At 40.5% G+C, this 27697-nt stretch overlaps 1 protein-coding gene across 1 annotated transcript in view; it reads left to right on the forward strand.

The window, feature by feature from the left end:
- The window catches only part of ITGB1BP1 (integrin subunit beta 1 binding protein 1), a 262215-nt gene that overhangs the window by 145909 nt on the left and 88609 nt on the right, over positions 1-27697 (forward strand). Inside the window, exon 5 of the mRNA XM_044087482.1 lies at positions 12491-12627. Coding sequence (XP_043943417.1) covers positions 12491-12627 — 137 coding nt within the window. The remainder of the gene's footprint in view (positions 1-12490; positions 12628-27697) is intronic.

Here is a 27697-nt window from a genome sequence, read left to right on the forward strand (position 1 = left end):
TTTTCTGTGCACATTGCAGTTTCTGTATTTAGGGGATAATGTGTCTTCATCATCAGAAGCCATCTGGCCTGGAGAATGAATTTGAGATGAATAAGATCGAGTGGTCATCTGAATTGCATTCTTCCTCAGAAGACAATTCACATCATCTCTTCTGAGAATTAGTAGGAAGTGAGAAAGCAAAAAGGAAGGAGACTTGAGAAACAAAATTTTCTTGTATAAATTCGATCCATTTCCTTTTCTGTCTGCGAAGGAGAAACATTCATAGTCTTTTGTTTCTTTTTCTTCTGTGTGACATCTGCATTCACAGAACACAGCAGATCAAAACCCTGGCAGACATCAAATAAGGATTCAAGCAAATCTTCCCTAACTAGGATTTGAGGTAAGTGCTCCAATCCCTCTGAAATAATGAGCCTTGGTTCTCCCGCCTCAAATGTTATCAATATCATCAGTCTCCTCTGATGTGAGAGTTTGGTGCCATACATGCCTCCAATGGGGTCACATTAGTGGGAACTTGAGAAATAGTGGTAGTGTCTACCTACAACATCATGGAATTATGCAATCGCGATATAGGGTACCTCCAAACAGTGGTCCCAAAGGTAACTGAAGCAAAGGATGCAAGAAAAATGGTACACACAGCATACCTCAACCTGGCCAACTACACAGGCATAGTAGAAAATTAACAAAAATGGTGAATAAACTCCTGTGTTGCCTATTGGATGGCAAGCTGGGTCATAGACAGGATGCAGATAATCATAATAGGGGCAGTTATCTCCACAAATAGACCAGTCTCCAGTGGAGTCATCCAGGGTTCACTGCTGGGGCATCTCCTGTTGGCCTTTACCTTCAGAAAAGTAGAAGACAAATACCAAAGGGCACTGGCTGACTAAGTTTGCAAGTCACTACAAGATAGGAACAGTTATGGAATCCCCAAATGACAGGCTTTCTGTCGAAAGTTTGGTCTCTATTCAGTAACTTTTGTCAAAATCATGGTCTGAAACTAAAAATGCAAAAAATGCATTTCTGTATCCATTGTTAAGCCATCTTGCCCCTAGGAAGTACCATGCTGATAATACACCACTCGGAGATGATCTAGTTGTTTGGGATTTAGGATGCTGCAAGAAAGCCCTTCTATATTGCACAGATTTCAAACAAAGGGATTGTGTGTACATCTAGGTTTGTCTTGATTCACCTTTACTCCACCCTCATTAGACAAATCGTAGAATACAATGTCCTCTTTGTCAATTATCTGTCCAGACACATGCAGAAACTGGAACAACCACAGCAGTACCTTACTAAATGGATACAAGACCTAAATAACATGTCCTACATGGACTGACTCAAAGCCCTGTTACTATACTCTGTATCTTACAGACTGTTAAGAGGTGACCTGTGTCTGGTATACAGGGCATCTTCTGACCCATTACTGATGGATGTACTGCACATCAGCCAATCAAATGGCATCAGAAATACTCAGTCTATGGATCTAAATCTCTTCTACAACATCAATATAATGGTTTGGAGGGACAGACCTATTTCACAGAGGATACTGCTGCCTTGGAACAGACTCCCCATCCATCCACATCAAAGTTCATCCCAGACCATTTTCAAGCACAGTTCTGAGTATCTTTGCAGAAACTGGTAGAGTGCCTCCACTGCCCTTTTCTTTGCTGTTTGCAGTTCCTTTCTTATCCTCTTTGTTAGGCCGTCTGTATTCCTCATTAGCGTGGTTGGTCTTTTCTGTCTTTGACTTTTTTTTCTGCACTCACTTTTTCTTTTGTGGAGATCCCTGACTGCTGCATTATACCACATACTTTCCTTATGTACCTTATTACCATACATGGCCAGGCCACATATTTGTGTAGTCCTCACACCTGATATTTTAAGATGCTGCCATTCTTCAAGTACACCTATTTCCACCTCTTGTTGAGGTTCTGGAGCTCTGAGTAATTTCTTGAGCTGTTGTACTTTATCTCCAGTCAACTTCCTGGTCTTCAGCCTGGTCTCTGCTGACCTTAGAGCCCTCTCTACCCACTGCTTACAGCTGACTGTGGCAACCAGTGGTTTACACTGTGGGCCAACAGTTTCACTGAGGATGACTTTGCAATCATCGATTATACTCTAGTACCTTTTTTCTCACTAGGGGAAGTCTACCTGAGTTGCATATTGGCTACATTTGTATGTGAGCTTGTGATTGTCTCTCTTTCTGAACCATGTATTGGCTACTATCAGGACATTTGCCTGACAGAAGCCTAGAATACTGCGAGTATCTCTCCCTTATTCCTGTTTCCCCACCCATGTGGAGTCAGGCAGTCCTTGTATCCTGTTCTGTCTGTCCCAACATGTGCATTCAACTCACCTATGATCAACACTGATCCATGGTGTCCTGCTTTATCTAGTAGGTCCTGCAACTGCTGTTGGAATGCACTCTTTTCCTCAGTATCACAACCCTGCTGTGGGGCATAGGCTGAGATTATAAATATTGCCCCATTATTGCACTTTAATCTGATTGGCATGAATCTGTAACTAATTCTGACGAAATCCTTCACTGCCTTCTGACGCCTTTCTCACCACAATTCCCACACCATTTCTAGATTATCCTCCTCCTGAGTAATAGACTCTGGATCCCAAGCCAAGTCGCTTGGCTGCACCGCTCTTCCATCTCGTCTCCTGGATACTTAGGATGTCCAGCCTCTTACCATCATGTCATCCACTTCTAAGCTGCATCCTGTCAGGGAATCTACATTGAGTAGCAATTCACAGTTTATGTTTAACAGTTTCATTGGTCGTGCACCCAGCTGTTACTCAACAGAGTACTGAAGTAAATCCAGGCTGATACCGGCTGGCCCGTAGCTTATTGACCTATGGCTGCTGAACTTTATGGCAGGCACACAGCCAGTAGGGGGCACATACACTCTTTGTGGAGTGCATTCAAACCTTACCATAATCTTTGTTTTTGGCAGTAGATGAAATGTAATAGGCGTAAGCAGTAGAATTCCTATTTAACATCCTCTTATCTTTGTTTCCACAAAAAAAAAAAAACTAGGAAGCATGGTAATATAACCGGAAGACATTTTTTAAAAATATCTACTGAGGGAAGAAGATGGTGGAAATGTGCAGTGAGTACTATATATGTGACCAAGGCTTATATCATTTGTCCCTAACAGTTCTTGGCCAATTGTCACTAGTGGTCCTGATGCAAGGTTGTTGCACATGAATTCATGGACCTGCAGTGGTATTGCAGAAGAGAGGTTCCCAGTGATGCTTTGTATGTTGTTAGCTATACAATAAAAGTGATCAGTATGCCTGAATACACAACAGTGGCTTTACTTCTTCTAATATGTTCCAGGTAAGAAATGTATGTCTGTCTGTGTATTCAGATGAATTGCTCACTAAGGTGGTTTACATTGTGTTTTCAAATGTACCTGTAAGCCAGAATGATCCTGCTATGCAGTCTGATGCAGGGAGCAGGGGAATTTTGATGACAGTACTTTAGTATGTTTCATGGTTGTATAAAAATGCCACAATATGGTGTGAACAGTAGTGTCACCCATAATGCCTGGCATCCATTTGGTGACTTGCCTTTTTTGATGCGACTTTCATAAAGAGTCTGAATGGCACACTGGTAAGGAAACTAGTAATTGATAGTCAGATGGTACAGTGCAGTAGTGATTGCACAAATATGGATGTATATTTGTTTAGATCTACTTTCTGGTGACCTGTCCATGTTTAGATGTAATGTTTGGTGACACAAGCACCATGTGATTATTAATGTGTTTTTTTTTTCAGTTTAAAAATTGGTTTCCTCTGTGATGCTTCTGATACCTCATCTGATGCCATTGTTAAGATTCCTGTGAATATGCTAAGCTGTTGTCTGTGACCTAGGATTCCCATTCATTTGCATCACACCTCCTTCTTCATCTTCTGTTGCTCAACAGTCAATTTAAGTTATACTGAGGAGTCGTGATGTCTGCATAATGAATTTGTCTCCTCAGCATGATACCTGTTAGCTCAGCTTGCCCCTTCCTGTACTGAAAGCCAGAGCCATTGTTATTCATTGGGCTTCACCAGTTATGCACTTGTAGATGCTAAGATAGCTAAAAGGTTTCTTACGTGCATAATGGTTCTGGATTCTAAGTTTAGAGAGTCTCTTATAATTTTTGTATTTATATAGTGTTTTTGCCATGGACAGTTTGTACATTTGCTGGTTTACCTGTACTTTGATGTTTCAGCTCTGCTATTTAGAACCCAAACTTTGCCCTTTGCACCCTTTTTTCTGAAGCCATAGCCCATCCCTGTGATACATACGAGTTGGTGTTTGTGTATAATCCTACAAAGTGTTCATCTCATTTGCTTTGTTGGTGTTCCTGTGCAAAATAGCCTGTCATACTTCATCCCTGTTGTGAGACCAAAATTCATATAATAGCTGATATGCAACAGTCACGATTACACAAAAATTACTGTGGTATAAAACATATTGTTGGATGTAGTCAGGTTTATCTAGCTTTTTGAGGAAATGTTGAGAAATTTTATATATCGGTGAATAGAAAAACTTGTTGCACCCTACAATGGAAAACGATATTGACAGTAAGCAAGAACAGTGTGCACACTGTTTGAAACAGTGAGAGTAGGCAGTGCATAACATGAAGTAAACAGTATATTAAGTTGCATCAAAAACACCATAACACCAATGAATATAAGCACACAAAAGCAGTAGTACCTGCAAATATGGGACATCAGTGGCATGCCTAAGAGATAACATGGCAGAAGACTGCAATTCTGTGTAAGGCAAATATCAGTATTCTTTATGACCATACCTCTCAACCTGGAACTATCAAAAATCTGGACAAAGGCCCATGAAAATAGGTACAAATCTATATGCTGATTAACATAAAATGTGCACATGTAATTATGTGACCCCCACCCATTCCAATGGAATTGTGGGATACTAACTTTCAAAGGCAAATTGAAGAACACTGTATGTATGTATGTATCTATATGTGTGTGTGTGTGTATGTGCAAAAAGCTATATGATACAAGTAAATACACATATCCGTGTATGTATGCTTGTGCACGTTTAAATTTTATTGGTAGAACTGATGAGATCAACTTTACTGCCTCTTACATGCTAAAATGTTTGCTTTACTTTCTCAAGTGCAAGTGTAAGGAGGTAAGATTTTTAACTTATTTCAAGACTGTAATTCACATGTTCCACAATACAATACTTTATTCTAAGCTACTTCATCCAAGTGAGTCAGACAAGCAGAAGTCAGAATACGAACATGGCTGAGCACATGCTGTATATTCAGTTCTAAATGATAAACATACAGTGCTTGTTTAATAACATTTAAGAAATAAGTATTGTGTTGACAGTGCTCACACACACACACACACACACATCTCCAAAATGAACCATTTCCCGTGGCGATGCATGCATCCCCACAGTTTCAAGTATGCACCCGCGGTAGTGGTGCTGCGGTAACGTTGTCGCCACACAGCAAGACGTTGTCGCGTTCGATTCTCAGCTAGAGCATCTTCTGTGTGGAGGCATGCGTGAATGGGCATGCGTTCGTTGAAGGTTGTGCGTCAGGGCTGGTAACTCGGCACGTAAAAATCCACTACCAAAACATTAGCGGACCGGAGTTCCGCTGTGTTGACCCCTAACCGGGATAAGTCGAAAGACACAACAACAAGTATTAAAATGTGACCCCCCTCTCCTAAAGCTACTACTTGTATTTATTGCTTTGTCTACCCCCCAAAAAAACAACCTCCAAAATCAAAGGTGCGTTTAGTAGGGTTGGTCAAAATTGTAGATGGCATGTTACATGCAGAAACCCTGAAGATAGAAATATGGAAACCCTGATAGTAAAATGCCTCGCATAGTACTGCAGTAAACTTCACAGAGTACTAATCATGCTTTTAAGTAGCAGACTGTGGGACTTGCTAAATAAAATGACCTTTACAAATTTATATTATAGGATATCCCTGTTCAAGATGCACAGCACACTTTTACATATGATTTGTCTGTAACAAATGGGAATAAGAACTTGGAATTCTAAAAAGAAACTAAATAAATAGCAGCAGGCTCCTTAAAATGAGGTGTTTTTAAAGTACAACAAAGACAAGAGCCAAGTAAAAAAAAAAAAAAAAAAAAAAGTTTTTGGTTTTTTTTAAGGTACTAAAAAAAAGGTTGGACTAAAAGGTGAAGTTAATAAACTCTGTTAGTTTTGCTTGTTTATGAAAACAGCTGTTTATAGCAGAGAGGAACCTATATGCTGTATTGGAGTTCAGTGAGCCTAACACCTTGTGTGTCTACAGCATGAATTATGTACAGAGAAATAGCTGTATAAACACTTGTGCTCTTTCTAAAATGCAAAATTCTGCTAATTTCACAATGTCTGGGAATCTCAGTAGTTTAGATGAGCAAACATCTCTGGCTGCCACGTTGCAGAATGTAAGTAACTGTAATAATGATATTCTTATCAAGTTAATTATTGACAAACCAACTTCCAGACAGCAAAATGTTTCCCCAAACAGCATGCAAGAATACAAAGATCATTAATCTTCAAAGGATTTAAAAACACACACACACACACACACACACACACACACACACACACACACACACACACACACACACACCACCAAAATGAAACATTTCTCCTAGCAATCCATTTCCAAAGTTTCAGTTATGCACAAACACCAAAACCTAACGTTTACTGCGCAAGCTTTTTTTTTTTTTTTTTTTTTCGTTTTTTTTTTTCGTTTTTTTTAATACCTAGAAGAGCCGGGGGAAGAAATGCGTGCACACACACACCACCAAAATGAAACATTTCCTGTAGCGATGCATCCCCTCTGTTTCAAGTATGCGCAAGGACCAAAAATGGAACGTTTACTGCACAAGCTTTTTTTTTAACCTGGAAGAGCCGGGGGAAGAAATGGTGGTCAGTGATAAATTTCCTCATGGTTTCTTTAGAGAAGACCGGCCCACAACTGACACTTGCTGCACTATCAAAGTCGTCGAAGTAAAAACAAACACTTTGGCTTGCCTTCCAGTTCATTGGAATCCTCCTTGCAGTTTGCACTAAATATTAATATAAACTGAAACAAAATGCACTACTGTACTAGTCTAGCACAGTACAGGCAAGGCAGTTGCTCTCATCGTCCCAGAGCCCAGACTGACTCCATCACAGCGTTACTTGACTGAATTAATCAGTCTCTCACAGCCACTGAAAAAGTTTGCCGAAATGCCGTCAAAAAAAAAAATGAACACAGGCAGAGCACTCTGAGCAGTACATACACATGCGAGACGCGACACACCCCCTGGAGCCCTCGGCCGAATTCCGACTGCCTGGCAGTCTGCTCATGAAGCTGACGTCATAGCGCACACCCCTGCACACAATGATGTCAGCAACAGAATTGCAAAAACAATTAAAAAAAACTGCAAATTCGGGAATTCGTGGCACTCCATTATTTTGACCTCAAAACCAGTAAATACCGAAGAATTCAGTACGGTTGAGAGTTATGTTTATTAATTTGCAGTCCTAGCTGAATCAGTCAGTGGCTGAGATTAATTGTAATCTGTGTATGTTGCAGCCATGTTTAGAGGAATACTTCAACACCTTTATATTAAGGATTGCTAAAAGCATTTTTGTACCATGAATTACTGTGAAAGTTCTATTTAGCTGATAGTAAGGAGAGAGATGAGGGAACAATTTTACTGAACACACCAGGGAAGACTGCAAGCAACTCTGATGTGTATTGTCATTCAAATTACTGAACCTGGCAGAGCAAGAAATGTGATGTTCTTGCTAGGTTAGGGGTGGAATATGGGAGGAGTAACTTGAGAAGAAACTGAAACAGATCACAGTTGAATGCCTAAAAAAAAAGTCCGTTATCTCAGCAACAAGCTGGCAGTTCTGGAAGTTTTACAGAATGTGTAACACATCAGCAGAGAATACATTTGTAAGAGACACTGCATGACCGTGAATTATACTTTTACTGAGACCTGTCAAAATTAGCTGGTCTTCTCTGCTCTTCCATTCTAAGTGAATGGAACTGTTATGGGACAGTCCAACAACGGGCACTGTATTCTCAGAAACAGAGGACTCGCAGTGTATTATGGGGAGGATTTTTCTTTAGAAGAAAGCAAACTGTCATCAGGATGTCTGCCCCCAGGAGGCCAGTCAGGGTTAAAAACAGAATAAAATTAGTAGTGACTACTTCTGTCCAGTATGTACAGATTTGCAATGAGCCAAACTTAAGGAGAAAGTTAAACAATATATCTTTTTAATTTTATTCCCATAGTTGTACTTGTATCATGTTAAAAAAACTCTAAGGGTGGGATATGAGTTTCAGTTCAGAGACAAAGTTTTTGAGCATTTCCTTCCCTCTTTCCTTTTAAGGAAACTATTCACTCCCCTTAAACACTAAAGCAAATGGTTATTCAAGCTGCAGATAAAATGCTAATTCACTTATTTTTTCTGATTCACCTTTACGTTTGCAAATGTTTTGAAGTTTATTAATCGCATCTTGTTTTGTAACATTTTATGTAATAAACATTAGGGTAATTGCGTATTATCACAATCACATTCCAAACAACTCACTGCAGGACACAGTGGCCCAAAAAGGATCTGCCCTGCGCAAAGAGGGACAGGTTTCTCCTTAATTACTTTAACTTTTCCTCTCATTCTCGAGGTAAACAGTAAAATACTATGGGCTTAAAATGATTAGTTGGGCACTTAAGTGTTAGCGCTGCTTTGCATCTCAGAAGAGCATTTTCAACTACTGACTTTTAAAAGCTGAGCCACAAAACAGTACTGTAAATTGGTAAATTAAAAAACCTACCAAGGTAATCTTGCACGTACATACTTACAGTGTCAGATAAGAGATTATTGCCAGAAATAGTGTCATGCTTTATAGATAGGCAAGTTAAACTCATAGTCATGGATTTTATTCCGTCAGTCTTTGTATTCCTATAATAATAGCTGGGTGTTCAATCAGGGCACTACTCAAGGGTCACTCTGTATTTAAAGGTCTTGCCATCTTGGGAAAAAGAAATTAGTGCTCTGAGAGTCTGAATGCTGCAGTCACACACACCTGAGCTGTAACCACAATGTCTGGCATTAGTAGCGCTCCAATGTTTATATGGTTAGTAGTGGTCCAAACCAAACGTGGAAGTAAAACCTATAAACGTCCCACATCGTTTGTAGTTGCTGATAAATCCGCAATGACATTTCATTACATTTAAAACAATGCTGGACTTCAACATACTTTATATCCTTCATAAATCTAACGTACCTGCAGAGAATGCAAACTTCTTCTACTAGACAAAACACTAAAAGAGCAATGCCAACATGGAGGAGTTAACATGGTTGCAATGATACATAAGTACCAACATTAGTTACTGGCAGCATTTACTATACCCGATTCTAGACTGATTTTCAGTTTTTCTTTGTCACTAACCCTAGGCTGGAAGTGGACTAAGTTATTTAAATGCAAGCTAGGGAAAGGGAAGCCCTGCAAATGCAGTGACAGCTCTGCTTCCCTAGAGAGGGGATTTAGTAATAGTTGCCATTGGAAAAATACCCAAAGAAATTAATCCCCCAGGCACATAGGTTGTGATTACCTCACAGTTTTAGGATATCAAGGTGCTGTGACCTCCCCATAAAGGAAAAAGACCTAATCAGTGCCCACAGAACTAAAATGTTTGAGGATCTGCCTGATGGAAGGACAGTAAAGCAGATTAAACGGCTTTTACTGCCATAGGATACGCTGGTATATCCTCAAATGAGATTGACAGCTATAGTATATTGTACTGCTATCATGAGAGGGAAGACTGGTTGCTATATTCTGTGGGTTATTTTAGCCAACAGATGAAAGGCCAGCTGTTGATTATCATTTTTCGAGCCAGATTTTTTTTCCCAACAGCTGACCATCAGTTGTCTCTAGAGCCTGTCCTTATTCACTGGTCTGTCGCTCTTTCTTTGTGCTCCTGGACTTTCTTTTGACCCATATTTAGGACCAGCAAGGAGGTGAGTTATACTGTCCAGGATCATAATTTTGTGTTTAGGAAACAGACTTGACCTCAGTTTGGACCATTAGTGTCAGCACAGCTCTCTGTCTTGGAAAACTGTTTTTCTGATGTTTGCTTTCAGCAAGAGAGTATCTGAGCTGCAGGCACTAATGTGCAAGGACTCCTCCTTGGTCTATCACACAAGAATAGATGCTTTGCATGCCAATCTCTTTCTTGCCAGAGGTGGTGATTGACTAAACTGGTTGAGAGTCACTTCTATTATTGTTTTTTCTCACAAAAAACACAAAAATAAAGGGGAAAGTATCCCATGTTCCCTAGATGTGTACTGATGATTAAGGCATTGTCTGGACAGAACAAAGGCCTGCGAAGGACTATTCAGCTATTTGTTGCCTTGGCAGAAAACAAGAAGAGATTGCCCATTGCCCATTACAAAACGGACCATATCCAAGTGGATCTAGAGTTATATTACTTTCTGCCACAACTTTTCATGGCAAGCACTTACCAGGTGAACTAAGTCCTCTTTCACCCAAGGGCACAGGTGAACTAAGGCCTCTTTCACCCAGGGGCACAGCTATGAGAGTAATTTTCCTGAAGGGACTTTCAACAAAAGACTTTCTGGAAGGTGCTACTCTGTCATCTGTGCACACCTTCTCCAAGCAGTGTAGGCTAAACACCTGTTGTAGGGCTAGAGCAGGGTTTGCTGCAGCAGTATCGAAGGACATTTTGCCTTCCTTTTCCGCAGTGGTGCCATCCACCCAAGTGACATCTGCACCTGGCTTTGGAACTCTTCTCTGTTATAACTGCAGCAGTTACATACTGAAAGAACACAGTACAATTGTGTTTTTTACCATAAGAATGTACTTTCCTCCATTTTCTACCCCTTTCCACTCATCCTAACCACCTGCTTTAATTATAACTCTAATGAGATTGAGAGGACAGCCAATATTACATATGGTGCTTTGAAGAATTATTCCTTTCCAGGCATACTTTTATATTATCTCTAGTCTGGGACAAGAAAAAACATAAGCTGGCTGACTGCACATCTGCTTTTTTCCCCAAGACATGAAGATTTCTGACGGGGGGTAGATGTAGTCAACACAGGGGTAAGGGGAGGGCTCTGGAACTCTTGCCAGACTTGTATGACTCCACCTCTGGCAGAGATCCCTGAAGTTGTGCTGCAGTAGTGACTGCACTCAAACATCTGTGATTATGTTAACTTAATAGTACAGTTTTGTCATGCACATCAGTAACATCATTTATAATTATTGAAAGATGTTGCTGTGTTTTGGGATTATCGTTACATAAAACAAATTCACTGTGGCAAACCATGCAATTACAATATCAGAAAGGTAGTTTTATATTAACACATTCAACCAAGTGAATACTCAAGACTTATACATAACCAAATGTAGATGTTCATATATTGTTGAACAGTATATACTAAAATGTAGAAGGGTATGTATTCTCATTGTTATCTATATTTTGTTTTTGGAACACCAGTAGATAACTTATCAAAGTGTGCTGCCTAATATTGTAACTTTTTGGATCAGTGTACCATGCAGTAATGAGCACAGAACTCGTGTAAAAATTACCATCACTAGTTACATTTGTCATCTTTCACTAGTTGGTATACTGACAAACTAATCTTTTTCTAAAACTGTTTTACATAGCAAGAATGGTGTTGCTGGCAGTGTTAATATGTGCATCTTTATTTTTGTTATTTTACTGCTGTAATGTCTATAATGCCATGTGTTCAATGTACCTCTTGCTGCTGTTGAAATCAGTCTAAACAAAGAAATGCAGTATTGCAATTTATGTAATGTGGTCTGATATAACATTTATTTGAGTATATGTGTTTGCTATACAAGTAGTGGCTTAAATTGTGAGTGAAAAGGGTCATTGGGGCAGTTCACTTACCTGGTTAACAAATGAAAATTAATAAATAAATTATTGAAAAAACTGCTTGAAGTGATGGTTGGGGAAAAAAGTTGATAAGCTTCAGTTGTGTTGAGAACAGGGACATAAGTTTAACAAGGGCAGGATAAGGAAAAACTCTCATACTTGCTGTATGATTCCAGAAGGTCTTGCTATACACTAATCCAAATTTTGGAGTAATTAAACTGGCATGCGTGCATGCACACACACACACACACACACACATGCATGTCACACATTACACTGTTTATTACATTACCTAGTAAAGATGAGAGCTCATCTGGTGCATGGAGAATGCAGACATTTGCAAATGCCAGTATCAAGTCTAACGCAATCCCTTTAACTACTTCCAAAACTTGGAGAACTGTAGTACAAGTATTTTTGGAATGCTTATCCTACTGTGGTCCAGCATGTGTAAGAGCAGGCTGAAAAAGATGAAAAAATTACATGAGCATTCTCTTTTCCGTTTTAATTCCATTGCATTTGTGTTCCCTTATTAAATTGTTTTATTTTAACCAGCAGGTCAAAGCAATAGCAATTCTGACACCTGTGCTGAATTTCGAGTAAAATATGTTGGAGCCATTGAAAAGGTGAAAGCTGAGTTGTTTGAAGGTCTTCAGGGACCATTAGACCTTATTAACTACATTGATGTCTCACAGGTAAGTGTTTGTATAAAGCTCAAATACAGAACTCAGTTTTAAAATAGTTAACATTATTCAGATTTTGGAGAGTAAGAGGTAGCACCAATGTAGCACATGCATTATAACATTAGGGAGTTCTTGAAGTAATGTACCAATACTTAAAAGATTATGTACTAAATGTAACCATTACTGGAGGACATAGGAGTGTTCAGAAAGACTCCTTACACTGCATTACCCAAAATAGTGTAGGCATCTGCAACACGTGGGAAGTGGTGATTCAGAGACATGGCTGGCATGATTCCACTATTATGCAAAATAGCACAGAGAGTCTCATATGTAAATTGTCTTATAAAGACTTCTAAATGAGAGACGTTATGGAAATGAAGGCACACCAGTCGAACCTTCTTTAATTAATGCCAGCAGGACACACAGAAAACACAAATTACACACTAAACTCTTAACTTTACTGCGTTTTTTTATCCCTTGAATACTGAGACTTCCTCAGACACTTCAGAGTTAGTCAACTCAGCCAAGGCCGCTGGCTAGCCCACTGTGCAGGTTACCAGTGCCTTTGTCCACTAACATGTTTTCCAGTCTGAAGCTATTGAGACATCAGTAGACACCAAGTCCTGACTGAGGGCTGTGGCACCTATATTTCTGGTAGTGAGGGCGAGGGTGGTATCCCACTGATCCTAGTTTGCAAGGAAGTTCCTGGAATCCATGTTGAGGTTTTGGTCATCTGGCTGTGAACTGACACCCCCCTTTGCAGTTACTTCAGAAAAACTGAGGTCAAAAGTACAATAGACTAAATGGTGTCTGCTGACTTGTCTCAGCCAAGGCCAAGTGGATCAGAAGTTCTGTCTACCTCCAAGGCTTCTTTACAAGACCAATACCAACTGGCCCAGGGCTTTATCATTTTTCTGTAAATCTGAACAGCCAACTTTGGAAATTCCTGAGGCTTTAGTGGTCTGTTCTCCTCTTCTAGAAAGTTCTGATACCCCAGGTTCAGTTAAATATGTACCAGCTAATGTTAGTCAGACTAGATGTTCTCTCATTTATGGTTCTGGCACCCAGGGCACTTATCCTGTTTCTCACCTCTAGAGGATCTCTCCTTTGGGGGCATACTTCTCAGAATGGAGGAGTAGATGTTCTTCGTGTTTCACTGTTGCAGTCATTACATTTGGGTAATCTGCTGGCAGGTTGCCGTCAGTCGGCCTGATTAACAAAGTCCTGGGTCCTGCATCGGATGCTGTCCCTTCTTCCATGACATCAGGTCATCAGGGGAATAAAACATGCAGCCGACGCCATTACATCAGTCTTTCTTGCCGTGCAGTGCCCGAAACAGAAGCAGTTTGCAAGTGTCGGTTCGCCGACTCCTGAAATTTTTCGATTTTGTGTTTCAGAACTGAAGTCTTCAACTAAAAAGCTAAGTACCCTGTTGGGGAAACTTTTTCTTGCTCCTTACCGATGTCAGAAAAAGTTAATAATTGTATTACTTGTGGGAAGCAAATACCTTATAAGGATTTCCATTTGTACTGTATTCCTTGCCTAGGCCCTGACCACGACGTACCTTGTTGCCGGTTCTGTGCTTTATTTAATCAGCGCACTATCCGTTGTCTGTACATTTTTGCTTCTAAATATTTTGGATCACGGTTTAATTATCCATAAATGATGTCGGCTAGCAATCCGACTACTGGAATACCAAAAAAATGCAAAGAAAAAGACAGAGACAGGTCGTTTACGTCCATAACTGCAGATGACACTTCTCCTAAGCCATTCACCAGTTCGCCGGTACTCAATGAGGCGCTTTCGCAGCCCCTGATACCTGCTACTTCTGATTCGCATGGAGACCCATTCGGAGTCCGGTATGCCGTGAGACGCTTCAATTATGAAACCCGCGGATGTCTCTACCTTGAATGGGTCCGGAGCCACTGTGCAGGCACCGGCTTCTGAGGGTGTATTCAGGCCTACAGATTTGTATATCAAACCGACATCATCTTCAATATTAAGGCCGAAATCTCAATCTATGTCTAAAAAAAACCGACGCCCAGGCCACATGTGCAGGCCCCAATGCCTAAAAAATAAATGATCAAAATGGCTGAAGATTTAATTACTCTAATCATGGGTAGTCAACTCCCTCTTCTAAGAGGCCTAGGGCTGAAATGGACTATGAATCTTCTGAACAGGATTCTATTTCTTCTGACTGTTCTAACGAAAAGGATTTGTCTATACCTAATTATGAGGACTCTGATGCAGAGGATTCCATTCCTTCTGCTTCTCCCCCTGAGGATTATTCTTTTGGGGAAACTTTACATACCTTAAGGGAACATTTCCACTGGGGAAGTCAGGATTTTTCTGAATCTAAAAAGAGGCTTAGGGATTTTCTTCTTCCTCATCATAGGCCTTTGGCTATACCTCCTGTTCTAGACATTGTTGATGTGTTTTCAGAATTTAGTATGGCTCCTGATTCTCTGCCTCCGGCCCCTTGTAAACCAGACAGATACTGCAGGGTTCCTGACTCCAACAAATTCCTTTTCAAAAATCCTGTTGCGGATCCTGAAACCATTTCTCAGAGCCCCAAGGGCATTAAGGCTTCTACTGCTAAAAATCCTACCCCTTCTGGTACAGATTCCAGGGCGCTGGATAGATGGGATAAAAGGGGTTATACTTATGCAACCTTGGCAATCAGAGCTTTAAACTGTCAATTCCATATGCTAAAATATCAGCAGCATGTCATGGGAATGCTTAAACAGAAAATGATGTTGATTTCTGTCTGTGTGGAAAATAAAGATTTACAGGATTTGTTGCATTCAGCTAAACAAGTTGGAAAATATACTTTGCAATGTGGTTTTGATTCTTTGGCGGCCTCTTGCAGGGCTGCTGTAACTGGGTTTGTGCTTAGAAGGCATGCTTGGTTCAAAGAGCAATCTCTGCCTGATCATGTTAAAGCAATGGATGGTCCTTTGCAGCAGGACCGTCTCTTTGGTAATAAGGCTGAAGAAGTTCTAAAAAAGATGGAATATAAAGCTAAATCTATGCAACCTGTGAAAGATTTCTTACAAGCACAACCTCCAAGATTTAGTAGGCACTGGCTTACTAAGAACTGGTCCTTTCCAGGTACTTCCAGAGCCACTCAAGTCAAACCCAGACATTCCAAAGGCACTAGGTTTAAGTCCCAAGGGACTTTCAGAACTAAGCAGTGGGGTGCCTCCTCTTCCAAATCTGGAAAGAACAAGACACCTCCCTATGGTACGCAGTCTCAATGATTTTCCTCTAGCATTACCAAGCACTTACCGTTTAGCCGCCCCTTTGGGGGAAAAGTGGCTCTTCATGACAAAAACTGGCAACTTATAACCCAGGACAAATGGGTTTTAAATATAGTGTCCCAGGGATACAGATTTCATTTCCACATGTTGCCAACTCCAAACGGATGGCCAGACCTGCCCCCACATCAGTGGGTAGAGGCTCAGAAACAAGTACTTTCCCTCTTAAACATGGGGGCTATTCAGCTAGTACCAGAAGAGGAAAAGGGACAAGGTTTCTATTCCAGACTTTTCCTGGTACCCAGAAAAGACAAATCATGGCGTCCAGTTGTGGACCTGTCTATGCTAAACACCTTTCTGGACATTCCAAAATTCAAGATGCTGACTCTTCACCAGTTACTTCATATGCTAGGCAAAGATGCCTGGTTGGCAACTCTAGATTTAAAAGAGGCTTACCTGCATATCCCAATCAGGGAATCTTGCAGGAGATACCTCACCTTCAAAGCAGGCTACTTGAATTATCAGTTCTCTGCACTGCCCTTTGGCTTATCTACTTTTCCCAGGGTCTTTACAAAGTGCCTGGCTCCAGTAATTGCATCTTGCAGGCAAAAAAATATTCAAATATGTCCATACCTGGGCGATTGTCTAATTCAGACAGAAAACAAGGCCATTCTTTTAAAACATCTGGCGTTTGTAAAAAGGGTTCTAACTTGTCTAGGGTACACTATAAATGAAAATAAATCGCAACTGGTACCCTCTCAAAAAATTACATGCCTGGGTGCAAGCTTGAATACAACTGCCCAGATAGCTTTCCTTACGCCAGAAAAGCAACTTCATTTGATGACTTACTTCAAACATGTGGCCACAAAAACCCTGCTATCTGCAAGACAAATACTGCAAGCCTTGAGGCTCATGGCATCCTGCATTCTTCTAATTCCATATGCAAGACTGCTTATGAGGAAACTTCAGTGGTACTTAAAAGTTTATGGAGTCAACATTGTCACAGCCTGGGAACAATGATTCCTGTCATTCCTTGCCTGCAACTAGAGTTCTTATGGTGGGCAGAGGCCTGCTACCAAAACAAGGGACTGCCATTCACACCACCCCCTGCCGCCCAAACCCTAACTACAGATGCATCAGACTGTGCATGGGGGGCTCATCTGGCAGGGAAGTGCATTCAGGGCAAATGGAGGCCAAATCAAATGCACCTTCATATCAAGCAGAAAGAAATGCTAGCTGTACAGAATGCACGGACAGCCTTCAAAGACTACCTTCATTCAGGACAACAAATGGTAAAGACAGACAACACCACAGTTATGTGGTACATAAACAAGCAGGGGGTACACATTCCTACCCCCTCTGCAAACTAGCCATGGCATTGTGGAACTCGGCCTTGAGCTATCAGGTACAACTACAAGATCAATTCCTGCCAGGAAAGCTGAATATTTTGGCAGACGAACTAAGCAGAAGTCTCATGGACCCACACAAATGGAAACTGGAACCACGGATTTTCAACATGTTGACACGCCAATGGGGGAGCCCAGGCATAGATCTTTTTGCCTCACCCCAGAAATACCAGTTGGAAAAATTTTGCACAAGAATTCCTCACAAAAAAGCCTGGAAAGTGGATGCTCTGTCCTTCAGCTGGGAAAACCTATCACTCTATGCCTTTCCCCCTCTGCCTCTATTCTCCAAAGTTCTACTAAAAGTCAAACAGGACAAACCAAAAATGATTTTGATTGCTCCAGACTGGCCTCGCCAACACTGGTACCCACTCCTACACAGTCTGTCATAAATTTTTCCATGGCACCTGCCTCGGACACCTTCCTTACTGTCTCAGCAGAACAACCAAATTCTGCACCCTCCGCTCCAAACTTTGAATCTTGCAGCTTGGCTAATCACTTAAATTCCCCCTTGGCATCCCTCAGCAAACCTGTGATGGATGTCATTTTGGAGGCGAGAAGACCTAGTACTAGAAAATCTTATGCTGACAAATGGAAAAGATTCTGTGCCTGGAATCAATCTCAAGGGATAAGCACAGCAGTGCCCAATTTACCTCAGATTTTGCAGTACTTAACTGAGATGCTTCACAAGGGCCTGTCTTTTTCTTCCATAAAAATCCATGCCTCAGTCATTTCAGCTCATTACAACACAGAACCCCCCCCCCTTCTCTCATCCTCTGCTAAAGCAGTATCTCAGAGGGGCCAAAAACGTGAGACCACCCAAGAAAGCTCCAACCCCTGCCTGGGACCCTAACTTTGTATTGGAGATACTCACTCTCCCTCTTATCGAGCAAGCTGCTACTGCAGACTTAATTTCTTTCCTGGAAAACAGCCTTCATTTTAGCGATCACTTTGGCTAGAAGGATTTCTAAATTACAGGCCGTTATGGCAGTGGAGCCTTTCATCATTTGTCATGCGGACAGGGTGTCACTCAGGACCAACCCATCCTTCATGCCCAAGGTGGTATCCAGTGTGGCTCTTAATCAGTCCATTCATTTGCCAGCTTTCTTTCCCAATCCACAGAACAAGGGGGAGTGGATTCTGCATTCATTGGATGTACACAGACAACTTGATTTTACTTGGACAGGACTAAATCTCGAAGAAAATCTGAACAACTGTTGGTAGCATTTGCTGCAAGGGCAGAGGGAAAAGCTATTTCAAAGCAAACCATTTCCAAATGGATAAGCCATTGTATTCATTTCTGCTATAAGCACCATGGAAAACCTATCCCCCAGGGGATCAGATCCCATTCCACCAGGGCTGCATCTACTTCTACACCCTTTCTCAGAGGTGATCCTACCAGGGATACTCTAGAAGCTCTTACCTGGAGTTCTGTGCATACTTTCACCAAGCATTATCATTTACCAATTTTCTCTAAATCCAGAGTTGGCTTTGCCACTGCTGTCTTGCAGGGCCTTCTAGCTGGCCCTAATGCTGTATAAATTTCTCCTCCCAACCATAGCTTTGGGAATCTACCCAAATGTAATGACTGCAACAGTGAAACACGAAGAACGTAGTACAGTTGTGTACACTTACCATAAATGTAGATGTTAGAGTGTATTCACTGTTGCAGTCCTGGTTACCCTTCCCCCAGCCCCCTACTTTACTCTGGCTATACCTCTTCTTTCTTTTACTATGCTTAAAAGCCTTTTTGGTGTATTTGTTTTTGGTTGGAGGTATATTTTTGTGTTTTTAATTTTATTTGCTCCCCATTAGGGGGGCACCTGACATCTGGAGCAAGAAAAACTGATGTAATGGCGTTGGATGCATGTTTTATACCCCTGATGACCTGACGTCATGGAAGAAGGGATAGCAACCAATGCAGGACCCAAGACTTTGTTAATTAGGCCGACTGGGGTCAACCTGCCAGCAGATTACCCAAATGTAATGACTGCAGCAGTGAATACACTCGAACATCTAAATTTATGGTAACACAACTGTACTTTTTTTCTGGTCTGTCATTTGAGGAGCTTTTCTCCCCAGACCTCTGCTGAAAACTGATTAAAATTATCCAGTAAGACTTTCCTGTGAAACAAATGTCAATAAATAAAAACAAAAATTAAAATTCTCTTCAAACATAACAAAATTATTCTCTTATATAATTTCTATGCATCCTATAGTGTCAGGGGCTGGGTGGTGCACCAAGCCCCTATCCATCTTTGTTGAAGGTACAATACATGGATTATTAGAGAATTGTCATACCATTCTAAGAGATACTAAAATGTTCCTTGAAAGGTTACATAACAGGATGGACACTATTACCAATGACACTGATTTTGTATTGGTTACAATGGATATTGAGTCATTATTTACCAGTATCCCTAGTACTTGGGGTATTGAAATGGTTAGTTAGAAATTTCCTGTCAACAAATAGATGTTTTTCAAATAGTAAGATACAACTTCTATGCAGTCTCTTAGAAATTATATTAGAGAATAATGTTGTTATGTTTGAAGAGAAATTTTTCCTGCAACAGGTTGGCGTGGCTATGGGCACTCCTTGTGCAAATAGCTACGCCAACCTTGTGCTAGTCTGCTGGGAAGAAACACATACTTTCCAGTTTGAATCCTTTCTTACATCAAGTGTTATGGTATGTACGTTTTGTGGATGATGTTTTTATTTTATGGAATGGCAATGGTTTAGATTTTGCATCCTTTGTTGATTATCTGCATACCACCACTGACTTTAAAATTCACATACCGGCTATCTGCAGCTGAGATTGATATTCTTGATGTACATCTAGCTAAAGCTGAATTTAACTGCTTCAAGAGTAGCATCTTCCACAAACCAACCAGAAAGAACACATACCTATACAAAACTAGTATGCATCCCAGCCACATCCCGAGAAATGTATTAAAAGGGCAAGTTTATAGGACATTAAGATTACATGATGATGATGAGGATGCATTACTAGCATTAAATAATTTAAAATTTGAGTTTATAGCTAGAGGATACCAACCTGATGAAATTGATAAGACTATATTTGATGCATGGCATATGAGATCAACTAAATGTAGACCTTATTTTAACAACAACGAGGTAGTTCCATGTAATAATCCATCTAACATAAACTCTAGGCCACATAATGAATTTAGAGTAGTGTTATAGTTTGCGAGTGACGTCAACCAATATGTTGACGTTATTAAGAAACATTGGCACCTATTACAAGAGGTACCACAGTTGCAGGTTATTACCTGTAAAGATCCACTATTCAGTTTCAAGAACAATATGTCACTCAAGAAGCAGTTATGTAACAAGGATGTGCCTAAGAAAGCCATCCCTTCTTCACGTCAGGGCACATTTCCTTGCAGGTCATGCAGTGCCTGCCCCTATATTTACAGTATAAATACATATGTCCACCCCACCAAGCATTTTCAGTTACAGCTTAATACTTATGCTGATTGCAAGAGCACTGATGTTGTCTATTATTGTTTTTGTCAGAAATGTCCTGTGATTTATATAGGTAAAACAAATAGATTTCTTAAAGACAGAATTCTAGAACATCTTCGTGATGTCAAAAATAAGAAACCCACTAATGCACTCGCCCAGCATATTATTAATACAGATAATTCACATTCTTTTAAGTTTTTTGTGCTACAGCGCATACACAAAAACATTAGAGGAGGGGATATAGAAAATTTTACTGAAAGCTGTGAACAGAGATGGATCATTAAATTGAATGCAGATAAATATCCAGGCCTTAATGGCTCTACTTCCTTGGTTCCTTTCTTGAAAGCAAGACGCCTCAAACATGTTTTAATTTTAGGCACCTCATACACCCATTACACTTTATTTATATTTATTCATATTTTAGAGACATAGACTACTTATAGTTATACATACATATTGTAGATAGATTTTATGACTAGATCTAGATTTTTATCCTTTTATTTTTTCATAGCTACAGTATTTATGGAGTTTTGTATCTATGCACATTACTTAGGTCTTTTACCAACAGTTTTGTATATAGTTTTTGTATGCAGTTTTTATATGCAGTTTTTATATGCATTTACATGCAGTATTTTATATGTGTCTTTTATATGCAGTTTTCTCTATATGTAGCCTTTTCTACATTTATAAGTTTTATATAGCTTTAATGCTTTAATTGACCTATGACATCAGTGATTGAGTCAATGGTTCCATCTGTATATAAGCAATGGAGTGTTTTATTTTCTTGTCTGATGAAGCATTTAGTTTTGCGAAAGCGCTCACCACTGTTCTTATGTTTTGTGTAATAAAGATGCTATTGTGTGGTACCTCGGTGTATTTTTGGTTATATATAGTTCTGGTTTTGTGCACCTGGGTTTTACCTGAAGCCGTTTCTCTCTTTTTATACTGATCTCCAGGGCATTGCAAAAGATCAAGAAGGGTCCAGGGCATTGCAAAAGATCAAAAAGGGTGGGCCAAAAGTCATACCGATTAGCTTCCTTTCAACCAGGCAACAATGGTTCTCTATTCTGCCAAGTGTAACATGGACAGACTCAAATATGTCACATTGGTGTGTGAAAATCTTGTCTCAGAAATAAGATTTGTTAACGCATCCCCACCTGACTGCCTTAAAAGCTGACAACTTGGATGATGTAGCTTTCATGCCATCCATACACGTTTTCAGAAAACATGATAAATATTATGAGGGAGGTTAGAAAACAAAATACAAGGAAAATCATAGCTAGAAAACTGGGAGAGGTTCCCTTTTGCTGCATATCCAGGGAATAAGAAATGGGATGTGAACACAGCTTGAGTGTTTTGAATTACCTGTCATACTGTTACAGAACTGGTCTGTATCATGCATACCTAAAAGTCCAAGTTTCTGCTACTTCAGCATGGCTACCTCTATAGCCTTCTTTGTATTCTCAACTACTACTGAAACACTTCCCAAAGAAGATGCATCTCGCACCACATAGGACATCAGTTCACCATGGTATCTTAGCTGTGTGTTAGAGAATCTAACCTCATTCTCTTTGAATCCTCTACTTTGGGTTCCACTTCCAGAACACCTATCTTTGAAGACTCTGATCTACATCTGTTGAGAGTATCAGAATTGGAGAAACTGATGTGCAAGGAGCCATTCTTGATCCTTCACAAGGAGAGGGTGTCATATCCCTTCACAGTAATCCCATATTCATACAAAAGTAGTGACTGAGAAAAGCCATCAGTGTGGCATAGAGGGAGAACACCCTAACTATGGCTCAGGCGACTTAGGTTCAGTTAGAATTGCAAGCATCTGAGGTACTGGCAGGGAGGGCATTCACCAGTGACTCTATCCTTAAGGGGAGATGCAGCCCTAGGGTGAAGATGGTGAGTATAGATGAAGGTGTGGGAAAATTGGGTAGGGCATAAAAACAAAAACAGTCTCTCCCTCAAACAGAATGTAGACCGCCAATACCTCTAGGGCACCCATAGGTTATACAACTGGTCCCAGCAGGATAGAGAGTCAGTCTGTAGTTGCTATTAGACCCACGTGGACATACTGCACTGGGTAGCATTGCCATAAGGATCCTGTGGAGGGGGGACAAAAAAAAAGTAATACTAAGATCTCTAAATCAATGTATACTCCTCCTTATGCTCCCCCTACCCCAACCTCAGAACCAGAAAGAAAGCACTGCAGTCTTTGCATGTCCTTAGAAAACTGAAGTTTCTTTGGAAAATAAGAACAAGACTTTGCCTCCTTTACAAAAGATGGGGGGAGCCTGTAAAATAGATGGATGTCCAAGTGGTTTGCTCACTATATTTGCTACTACTGTGCCCATGGTAATTCTGTTGCAGATCATGTAAAAGCACATTCTACTAGAGCCACAGCAGCCAGCACAGCATTCTTGGGGAGGTTGTACCCAGTCTGTTTTGGAAGCAGCTACCGTGTCTTCAGTTCACATGTTCTTTATACACGTTGCAGTCAAGGCCCTTGCAGGGTTTGCTTTTGCCATCCTGTTGCATCTGCCATTCACTAGGTCTGTGCTGTGGAAGCTTATTACACTGATGGGACGAAGAGTATACGTATAAATGTGTGAGGAACGTGCTACAATTGTAGATGTGTGAGAAGATGCACTGTTGTAGTCCATGTTTCCTCTCTCCATCTCCTCTCTCTCTTTTCTTGTTGGGGCATCCTGCTGTAGGGAATACATTACCTTATCCTGCCCCCCCTTCTCCCTACCAGACTTGCTGCCACCTTATATGTTCATATGTGTTTACTAGGTTAATGACCGCAGGGGCCATGCATCCCAAATCTCTGACTAGTTCTAGTACCTTTGATAAGTGTAAGCAGGGGCTTGGGAGGTGAAACATTTACAAACAGGAGCGTGGGAGCTGAACCGTTTCTAAGTTGCCTGTGTCCATTAGAGACATGGATACCAAACCAGAGATGAATTTCCTGTTCCCCATCCAGTTGTCCAAGTTGCACTTGAATTAAGTTAGGGAGGAACTCTGCTTCACATGGATGGGGAGCCTGTTTCAAAGAAGGGGTAATCTCTGGAATACATACTTGTCTCTTCAGCAGCTCCTGTTCATATCACAGGCAAGGTTTCCATCTTTAGAAGGGGTAATTCTGGTACTGTTTGTTTTGTGGGTATGCGGGAAGCTCATCAGACTGGGGTCTGACAATGCCTTGTATGCCAGTCATAAATCTTCCCTCAACAGCCCAGGAGACAAAATACAGGGATAGGGCCTTGAGGCAGTGTGCACAGGACATGTTACATGCACGCTGTATTCTTTTAGTGAGGAACATATGTGAGCATTAACATTTTTGAATATGTCTGGTTAGGTACATAGGAGGCATTGTACTCAATGATAGGCCTAGATGCCGTACCTTTGTTTAAGTTCGCAACACAGAATGATAAATGAAATTGGAAAGATTCATTCTCAGTACCCTTGTAAAAGGAAGAAGCTCATTAACGAGTTAGAGCTTTAAACCTCTGTACCAAATGCCACCTTGAAGTTGTATGTAATCCTACAGAAGGAGATTGTGTCCTCATGTCTTAGCTTTCTCTTCACATGGAGATGTTCCTGTCATGGTCCGGTGGTGATATAGCATCTAGGACAAGCTTCTGGTCCAGTCTTGGAAAGAGATACCTGTAGGTGGTATTAGCCAGTACCTCTATTATACCCAAAAATGTGTCCATGTCTACATGGGAGTGTGTCAGCTGAGCCACTGGGGGAAGTTACAGCATTGGAAGTCAGGGTCGTTTGACCTTTTGCAGGCAGGGTATCTCAGTGATGAGGTTGCACCCATGAATAATGTATTCAAACATCTGCAGCTATTGTAAGTGCCTAACACAGCTGTACTGCATTTACAAATGTGTAGTTCTGGCATCTAGGGGGACTTCATTAGTGTTTTAATTTTTTAAGACCTTTCAGGATTTGTATAAAAGGAATACCATATGCTTATGTATTCCAAGACGCACACATGTCAGCAGATCACTTGTATTGTTATGATTAAGGCAGCTTACTTGTTCACTTTAATCTGAAGGCTGAAGTACTAAGCTTGGCTTAGTCCTTTTTTCCTTTTATGAGAAACCACGCAAATCTATAGAAATGTGTCTTCTTAAAAGGGAATGGAGATAGAGGGGTGTTTGGAGTGGCAGTTTTTTTTCCTGTCCTCTTCTGAGGTCCTCGCCTTAAGACTTCTCTTCTTGGACTCATTTGGTCTCTGTTACTTGTCAGTTGGAAGCAGGACTCCCCCAGGGTAGACAAGAACCCTGTGGCCAATTTATTCCTGCCCAGGTAGCCCCATTAGCCTATTTGATGCAATCTTTTTGGCAGGAATTGGGTGGTAGGGAGGAGGCAAGCTTGCTTGTCCTAAAAAATGGCCTGCCCATCCCTGGTAGAGTGCCCCTTCCTCAGCTCTTTTCTGAACCATACATGCTGCCTGCCACAGGAAACATGTCTCTGTACATTGACTCCTCTGGCTTACATGCATGCGCACCATGGCAGTACGTGTCCATAAGCTCATTCTCTGTAGGTGTAATACCCACTGCTTTCAGTAGGTGTCACCAAGTTGTGAGCCTGTGCTGCTTGCCTTTCCCCAGAATGGGGAGCTGGCAGCTGCCAATCACTGCCATCTTCTCCTGCCAGCTTCATCAGATGTCTGAGCCACTAATCAAACTCTGGTTGCCTGGGCTATAGTTAGGGTTTTGTGTTGTTACACCACCAGAGCTGGTATTTCTGAACAGGTTTAAAAAAATAGGTATATGTATAGAATACCTTAGTTATTTGTGCCCAAGGCTCTTTGACACACATATAGCTTTATCAAAGTCTAATGCCGTCACATATCACACTATTTTAAACAGTGTGCCTAACTCTAGAAAAAAAGTTAAGATGTTTTGACTAGCATAGTGCACTGAAACTTTAAGCTGACAGATTTCAGAATGTTATGATTTGGTGAATGCTGTCTCTAGAGCAGTAATAAGGAGAGTCTTCTTTCAAAGGCACATTTGGTTGAGGTAAGTAGATTCACCTGAAGAGAGCAGGGTGGAATGGTGTCTCATTTTGCTAGTTTACCCACTCTGGTAGGGAGAGGAGGGACTTGGTCTGTGATTTAGCATTACCTTGGTGATGGGGTTGTGCTATGATCTCAAGACTGATCGCCTTTGAGTTCAGCATTGCAAGGTAGGACTAGAGCTAACTGACATTATTTGTGGTGATGTGGTTGATATCAGTAGCTCCATACATTTAGGTCATGTCAAAATATCTGTTGCTTAGATGATAACATTATGATGCTGCTATAAGCTGCACATTCCACTATTTCCTTTCCAACACAGCTGCAGCCATTGTGGTTCTAGTCCTGCAGAGACACTAGGTTAGGAGCAATAGGTATTCCGTGAGGAGCAAAAAAAAATAAGTTAAAACCTGATAGTGCAAAGGCTTACATTTTAAATGTCAGTACTGTCACATGCAGACTTTTCATTTACAGATTTTACTACTGATTTCATTGTCCTTGCATATAAAAGGGAAAATGACTGAATCCTGCAAAGAGGTTTACCATCCTGCACTTTCTTATTGAAACTGGTGATTTAGATGTCCCACAAACTGCCTACTGGTGATTTTGTGTTGCTGGGGCGTATACAGTTTGGTGCTAGTTTCACTGTCTTCCACCTAATGAGTGCTGGTATAGGCTATGGCTTCTGTATGTCTTTAAATTGAATTAAGCAGGTAATCAAATAGTAAATGAATACCCAGTTTCTAAAAAAATATATATAAATATACCTACATGTAAAAATAAGGTTAGTTTGAAATTCTCCTTCAAATATTCTTAAAGCTGTCTAAAAATATCTTTCTAAGAAGGATGGTTGAACTAGTTAATTTTAAAGGAGAGTAAATACAAGTTAACTTGAAAATTTGCATCTTGTATTTCTATTGCACTATATATATCAAAAGATTATATAATCTATTTTCCTCTTATTTTTTCATGTTGGACTTCACTTTTATGATGTGTATTTTATGGTGTCAGAGTAGGTCATTGTTGTTGTGATTATTTTATTTTACAGACTAAAACTGCCTTACCTGTTAACACTGGCAGCCATCATTTTATGAATGCCTCTGCCTTTCTGCTAGTGCTGTAATAATTTGTTACAATATTTGTTTCTTATAGAGAATTATTTTGTAAGTAAATGCCTGCTATGTACAAAAGTGTAGCAGCCTGGACTTACTCATGCTATTTGTAAGCTATTATGTTGATCTGTTTGCCTTTTTTATGGTGCTTTCTGTATTATCTGGGTTGGCTAAGGTTCCCAAAGAAATAATTTTATGCATGTTGTGTAATCATGACAGTTGTATCATCTATATTATTAGCTTCACCTTATTTGCTCACTACCTAATACTGTATGATGGTATTATTATTATTGCTTCATTAATTATTTTAGAGGCATCCCTTTAGCTTGAGGTGCCAGCAGAGAGTATCTCTTACAAACAGTCCTACACTATTTTGCCAGTAGGAACCTTAAACTGCCTGCATGGGTTTTTTCTGCCATCTGGCTGTACGGGATTTCCATGGATATATTTCCCAAAAGTAAAAGGGGTGGAGAGGCACTGAGTAGCCCCGTGCAAGGCAGTGGAAGGGGTACAGATAGACCATCTTTGCACACTTGCCCTAGAGCTGTTTACACTAGTTTCCACTTATGATGTCTATTCTACAGATTTTTAAGTTTGTGAAGGTGTGACTGAACTTGATGGAGGTTGCAGCTGTAGGGATAAGACTCCAAAAGGATCTTTCAGACAATTGTTAGACCCTTTTGATGTAGTAGCAGGTGAAATTTTATCCATCGCTGGCACTAATTAACAAAAATCCCAGATGACACAACAGCTTCTAAAGAATAATTGTACGTCTTCCTGCC

This window comes from Protopterus annectens, chromosome 1.part1, assembly GCF_019279795.1.
Source record: "Protopterus annectens isolate FY-2018-M chromosome 1.part1, PAN1.0, whole genome shotgun sequence".
NCBI classification, from domain to species: domain Eukaryota; kingdom Metazoa; phylum Chordata; order Ceratodontiformes; family Protopteridae; genus Protopterus; species Protopterus annectens.